Source organism: Sinocyclocheilus anshuiensis, unplaced genomic scaffold (genome assembly GCF_001515605.1).
Source record: "Sinocyclocheilus anshuiensis isolate Anshui unplaced genomic scaffold, SAMN03320099.WGS_v1.1 scaffold267, whole genome shotgun sequence".
Classification (NCBI taxonomy): Eukaryota; Metazoa; Chordata; class Actinopteri; order Cypriniformes; family Cyprinidae; genus Sinocyclocheilus; species Sinocyclocheilus anshuiensis.
In genome coordinates, this window is record NW_015552637.1 from 4,090,716 (window position 1) to 4,097,695 (window position 6,980).

Here is a 6,980-nt window from a genome sequence, read left to right on the forward strand (position 1 = left end):
TTTATTTTGCATTATACACTCTAAAAAATGCTGGGTTGTTTCAACCCAACTTTGGGTCAAATATGGACTAACCCAACCGTTGGGTTACATTTTTACATTAAATTTTTTACCCAAAAGTTGGGTTAGTCCATATTTGACCCAAAGTTGGGTTGAAACAACCCAGCATTTTTTAGAGTGTAGTAATGAGAATGAGATTTATTTTTAGATTACAGTAATGAGCTTTTGCTAAAAAATTAGTTGAAAAAGATAAAACAGGCTTCTTTTTTAATAGTTCTCTTTAATATAATTTTTCTTTACATTTTCTTTTTGTTTAGGGTTAAATATGACCAAGACATGTTCTAGACAGGTTATATTATATTAAACTCTAGATATAACACCAGAATGATTCCCTAAAGAATTAGGAGCAATTTACAAAATATGAATAAAAGCTACTAACTGAAGTTATTTATTGAAGTTAATTATTTACTATTTTGTCACTATAAATTTATTCTGAAAAAAAAAAGTTTCTATCTGTTGCAAATGGAATTGCAAGAATAATTCAATAAATAAATAAATTAACTGTTTTTAAGCATGTTTTCTTAACACCACGCTGCCATTGGTCAACCAAACATAGTCCCGCCCCAAACTCACATAGTTGGTTGAGTTACTGTCTCAGGCTGGTTGGGATGCTCTTCTTCTTCTTCTTTTTTTTAGCAGATTTTAAAATTACAATATAAACATGACATATATGTTAAACAACACAATCTGCAATTTTCTTTTTTTTGGATGCTTTTTTAACATCTAAAAAAAAAGGCACACATCACTTTTACATTAAATCGTATTTGTTTTAAAAAAATATTTCATTAGCTGAAAATGAGAAACTATGTAATACATGAATGTATTTTTTATTAATTATTAATCTAAAGTAAATTGTTAATCTAAAGTAAATATCAAAACAAAATGTTGATGTATACTAGATATTGAAACGTAGTTGTTGTCTGTACAGTAAATGATTTGTTTCTTGTGGTCAGTCTCTTCAGGTGGAGAGGAGCTGTGCTGTATCTGTGATGCTCCGCCTCTTAAAGAACCTCTCGTAAACTGCCTCAAATGTCGCCACGGTAATATGACAAATGAAACAGTTTCGATTTCTTCTATTGGTCTTATAGTTCTTTTAGTTTTTGTGTATCAAGTAATGCGTTACTCATGTTGCATTTTTTGTTCTCGATCCATTGTTTCCCCAGGTTATCATCCAGAGTGCCACACGCCGCTCATTGAACCTGAAGTTGACCCCAACAGCTGGATATGTCGCCAATGTGTCTTCGCAGTCGCAACAAAGGTTGTAACTCGCCTCAATCCTGAAATGAATATTTAGAACCATGGACAGCGTTGTCATTCAAGGTCTATTTCAAATCACACACAAGCTTTAATCTTGCTCTGAGATGTAAAGGGTATCCATGGCTTACTGCACTTGACTGCGTATTTATTACATTGCAGCACTCTGCAGGTGATGGCGGTGGTAGAGCTGCGTTAAATGGGCCTGTGCTTTAATCCGTCTGTCAGCGCGCTCGTTTCACAGGCCTTACATGCTGATTTGAAGATAAAATCATATTCACCGACCCCCGCCCCAGCAGGAAATATTAATGACTTCCTTCAGCGTGTCTTCTCCAAATTCAATCTTCAGATGAAATCGCTGTTAAATGTGCTTACATGACAGGAAAGGTGGGATACATTGGAATGACAAGCTGTGTTCTGTCCTAGAGAGGGGGAGCGTTAAAAAGAGGACGCTTCGCACGGCTCATGCAGATCATGAAAGTGCGGCTGCCCTATCAGCTGTCATCTTTAGACTGGGACCCGCAGCACTTGACCAACCAGCAGCAGTGTTACTGCTATTGTGCTGGACCAGGAGAGTGAGTCCAACTTGTATCATTCTCACATGACTATGGAAATGTTTAGAATGGAATATTAGAGTACTGCGATTGTACAATGTGCGGGATGTGCTGCTTGGGTCTACTGATGCATGCAGTATGCAGCATTTTAGTTCAAGTTGTAGTTTGTTTGTTCATCAGAACTGATTTGGAGAAATTTAGCATTGCAGTGAATGGGTGCCGTCAGAATGAGACTGATCAAAAACATCACAATAATCCACAAGTAATCCGCACCATTTCAGTCCATCAGTTAATGTTTCGTGAAGTGAAAAGCTGTGCATTTACAAGAAAAATATCTGTCATTAAGATGTTTTTAACTTCAAACCATTGCTTCCTGGCTAAAATACGAGTCTTATATCCATAATATTGGTTTCTTTCGTGAAAAAGTCTGAATCAGGAGAGAAATATGCACATACGTACAGTCTAAAACAGCTCTAAACAAATATTTTTTGATGTGAGAGGACAGCAGCGAATGGACTTTCTTTTGCTAGAGGAAGCATTATTATGGACTCTTTATTATTTATTAGCCAGAATCAGTGGTTTAAAGTTAAAGTACTTTAATGATGGATTTGTTTCTTACAAACTCACAGCTGCTTTTCACTTCACAATGCATTAATTAATGGACTGGAGTGGTGTGGATTACTTGTGGATTATTGTGATATAAACTGTTTGGACTCTCATTCTGACGGCACCCATTCACTGCAGAGGATCCATTGGTGAGCAAGTGATGCTTAATTTCTCCAAATCTGTTCTGATGATGAAACAAACTCATCTACATCTTGGATAGCCTGAGAGCGAGCAAGTTTTCTGCAAAGGTTAAATTTTGGGTGAACTATACTTTAATATTTTGAATTAGTTGTTATTTTATATGATCCGTTTTAATTTTAATGTCAGTTAAAGTTTTAATCATTTTGTTAAGTGTTCTTGTCACTTTTATTTATTCATTTATTTTAATGTCTATATAGTTTTTTTAATTCATTTTTTAGTGTTAATAGTTTTAGTTAATTTTAACAATCCTGCTTCCTACATCCATAAAAATCACAGAAATACTATTTAAAAGACATTAGGCAAAATTATTTCCAAAAATGCTGAGAAAAATCTGTAGCGTGATTTGTTTGCAGATGCTAATTTGATATTTTGGCATCTAATGCAATGACATTCAGACATTTTAAGTGTGTTTTAAGTGCCTAAATATTTCCTGGCTGCACTGTACTGTATATGCAGAAAATGTATTAAATAGATACTTTAAAGTGGAATCACACAACTAGCAATTGCAGCAATTATGCTTTCATTTTAGTTGAGAGTGATGTTTTTTCAGGAGTAAGTGTGTCTAAATTAAAGCATGTTGTTTTTGTCAGGTGGAATCTGAAGATGTTGCAGTGTGGGAGTTGTGGGCAGTGGTTTCATGAAGCTTGCACTCAGTGCCTGACCAAACCTCTTCTCTATGGAGACCGGTGAGGCTGATGCCGTTGTTAAGCACATGCTGTTGCTAAGCTAATTCTGTCTAAACCTTTTCATCTGTGTCTCCTCTTCACCTTTCAGCTTTTATCAGTTCCAGTGCTCAGTGTGCACAAATGGTCCAGAGACCATCCAGAGGCTTCCAATGACCTGGTAAGAGCGCTGCTTCTGTTCTGTTTGCAGGACTGCAGAACTGATCTGAAGAGCTGAATGTAGTTTCTGATGATCCTCATTCTGTTGGATTGCAGGGTAGATTTGGCCCATTTGGTGCTGTATCACCTCTCCCTGTGCTGCAAGAGGAAGTATTTTGATTTCGATCATGAACTCATGTCTTTTGCAAATGAAAATTGGGAATCTTTGCTTCTTGGCACGGTAGGAAAATATAGTCAATAACACAGACACAGCTCAATTTAAAGTCAACATGAAACATCAAATGCAACCCATTTTACTTTTACCTGGCATATTTATGAATGAAACAGGATATCTTCCAGAAAATGGTTGTGTGTGTACACATACACACACACACACACACACACACACACTCATAGGAAATGTGGACATGAAATAAATCTTGTCCACATTTCCTAAAACAATGTATTTATTCATGTTGTTTTAAAAAAAAAAGTCTTGATAATATATACATTTTCGATTATAATTTTTGATATATATTGATATATATATAAATAAATAAACACACACACACACACACACACACACACATATATATATATATATATATATATAAATGAATCACATAACAAAATGACTAAAACCTCAATAAGTTAAAATGAAAACTGAAAATATGAAATATATTTAAAAAAATAAAAATATTAATAATAATTGTTTTACTGGACAAAAATAATTGTAAAATTATAATTTAAAAATAAATAAAATATAAAAATACAAAAAATTTTTGTCCAATAAAATATTTTCTGTAAAGACGTATTTTTACTCTCCATAAATGATAAATGCCGCCTGCCTCTGATTAACCATAGTAAGCAGCACATCATGATTCATGGCTTTGACGCGAAGGATATTGACTAAAATTAAGCACTTCAATACATCCCTATCTTTTCAATAAGAAATGCATCAACACAGGAAAGAAAACTGCACTGGCAGAGCTGTTTCATAAGGTTTTAAGGAAGTAAATAGGATCAATTTTGATTTCATGTTGACTTGAATGTATTCCTGAGTGTAGTTTTGAATACTCTCTCTTGCAGTTTGTGGTCAATCTGAGCTCTTACCTTTCAAATGCATTTGTTACATGCTGCCTTTCATTATATTTTCTATATTTTGGTCTCTCAGCTGTCAGACACACCGAGGCAAGACCGTTGCCAAAACCTGCTCAATGCTTTAAATTCCCACAAAGACAGGTGAGACACGGATTATGCTCTGAAAACTGCCGTTCTGCTTGATTTCCATGTGGCAGCCAATAGGGATATATCACATATTTGCAATAATATCTGCAAAACCATTACTGTAATTGCTTTACATTCTAAGTGACTCTGCAAATAGTATTTTGATAGCTGAAGGTGGGTCTGTCTTTCAAAATAAATAATTTAAAGTCCATTTCCATTTTCTTTCTGTCAAGGTTTGCGGTTGATGCCACTCATGCGCTAGCACTTAAGTAACTAAATCAAATGTTTTAGTTGGCAAGTGTGAGACGCCCAGGAACAAATAAAAATCTGTCAGCGAGCCCTGAAGAACAGCTGCTGAATAACAATCCAATCTGATTTTGCTCTGTCGTAAAGGTTTGTTTCGGGGAAGGAAATAAAGAAGAAGAAGTGTCTCTTCGGTCTTCAAGTTCGGGCTCCTCCCCCTCTGTCATCGGACCAATCACCTTTCATCGCCGAACAGCCAATCAACATCACCCACAGGAGAAGGTCAGAGACAGGAGCACACCAAGATCTTTTGATAGCAACATTAAATGCAGTTTGCAAACTAGTTTAATTGTTTAACTGATGCATTTCTGAGTAAAACAGTAAAAAGGGATTTATTGACATTTTAATGGATTGTGAAAAGTGAATGTCACATACAGTACCAAAATGAACACTTGTTGATAAATTGAGAAAAGGGATTTATGACATGAGCCAAAAACAAAAGGTTTAAGATTTTAGCTAAAAGATTATGAAGACTTTTTAAAAGAAATATTATGAATAAAAACTACATATGGTCTGTATTTATTTTATGTTGACTTAACACAAGGTAGAAGTAACTTCAAAGAAATTAAAATTGACTTGAACAAGATTCAGAGTTACATAAAATATCTCAACATTTTGAGATTTGTTTTCCTCATCCGTCTTAAGGAAAATATTTTACATTCAGTTTGTGTAATTGTTTTGCATTTGCTTTTTTGTCGTTTTACTTTTAATTCAATTTCAAATAAATTGAAATGGTTTCATGTTGAAGTCATTTATTGTCTTCTCTCCAGCCCCATGTCACTGCCCTGCCAGCGGAGAGCGGTGGGTCCGGAGGCCCGTAAATTAAAGCGCCGGGTCACTGAGACACAGGTCAGTGCGTTTGCCTTTAACAGCAGCAATCAAAATATGGCTGGCAGAGGCCAAGCCCCCTCTGCATCAGTAATGAGACACCCAGCGTTACCTTTTGGGTTTGTTTTTCTCCTCATATTCATTTGACTTATTTTTGCAACATGCACTGAGACAACAAGGTCTGTCTACCCTTGCAAGTCAACGAATGCATACGCCCATTTAGTGAAGGGTTTGTTATTCTAAAAAACTTAAAGGGGTGGTTGATTGTTTTTTTTCTAGGCTTGATTGTGTTTATGGGGTGCAGTCTAACATGTGTTAATGCTTCGTTTAAAAAAAAAAACTCATTATTGTTCACATAATTTACCTTTATTTTACACCGGTCTGTCTCTTCTCCTTTGAACGCTCCGATTATTTCCTGTTTTTATGAAGCCCTTCCCTCAGAAATACGAGATGGGCTCAGATTGGTTAGCTGACCCAGTGTGTTGTGATTCGCTACAGGGTGGTCCTTAGGGGGGTGCAACTGGTGCGGTCGCACCCAGTGTTAATTTCGTCAACGAAGACGACGACGAAAAATATTCATTAACGAACATTTTTTCTGTGACTAAGACAAGACGTTGACGAGCTAAAACTAATATCTGATGATAAAAACTATGACGAAATTTATGCCTCGTCTTCGTTAACGAGACGAGATGGGACTATAATGTTATTTGAGGACTACCGGACATTCAAAATACATCCTATAGGCTACTGTCTTGTCCTTCAAAATGTGTGTCCCTGTCATTGGATTGCAATCGGATAAGGGGCGTTTGCATATCTAGTCTCAGTATGGCAGCCGCAGTGGATGGATAGGCTACCAAAACGGGAACTAGCGATCTGAAACAATGGCCTCAGCACCCGAAGGGGTAGGGATAAGGTGACCAGACGTCCCGTTTTTCCCGGGAGTCACAATTCGTTGTCAATTAACTTAAAGGGGTCATATGATGTTGCTAAAAAGAACATTATTTTGTGTATTTGGTGTAATGAAATGTGTTTATGTGGTTTAAGGTTAAAAAAACACATTATTTTCCACATACTGTTCATTATTGTTTCTCCTCTATGCCCCGCCTTTCTGAAACGCGTCGATTTTTAC

General features: G+C 36.1%; 1 protein-coding gene across 1 annotated transcript in view; it reads left to right on the plus strand.

Moving 5' to 3' along the window:
• Positions 1–6,361, plus strand: part of LOC107666750 (PHD finger protein 1-like) — an 8,349-nt gene extending 1,988 nt beyond the window's left edge. The window contains exons 4-13 of the mRNA XM_016458182.1: positions 1,011–1,097; positions 1,221–1,315; positions 1,738–1,886; positions 3,263–3,358; positions 3,447–3,515; positions 3,611–3,734; positions 4,668–4,735; positions 5,114–5,245; positions 5,794–5,872; positions 6,350–6,361. Of these exons, the coding sequence (XP_016313668.1) occupies positions 1,011–1,097; positions 1,221–1,315; positions 1,738–1,886; positions 3,263–3,358; positions 3,447–3,515; positions 3,611–3,734; positions 4,668–4,735; positions 5,114–5,245; positions 5,794–5,872; positions 6,350–6,361 (911 nt within the window). The remainder of the gene's footprint in view (positions 1–1,010; positions 1,098–1,220; positions 1,316–1,737; positions 1,887–3,262; positions 3,359–3,446; positions 3,516–3,610; positions 3,735–4,667; positions 4,736–5,113; positions 5,246–5,793; positions 5,873–6,349) is intronic.
• The last annotated feature ends 619 nt before the right edge of the window (positions 6,362–6,980 follow it).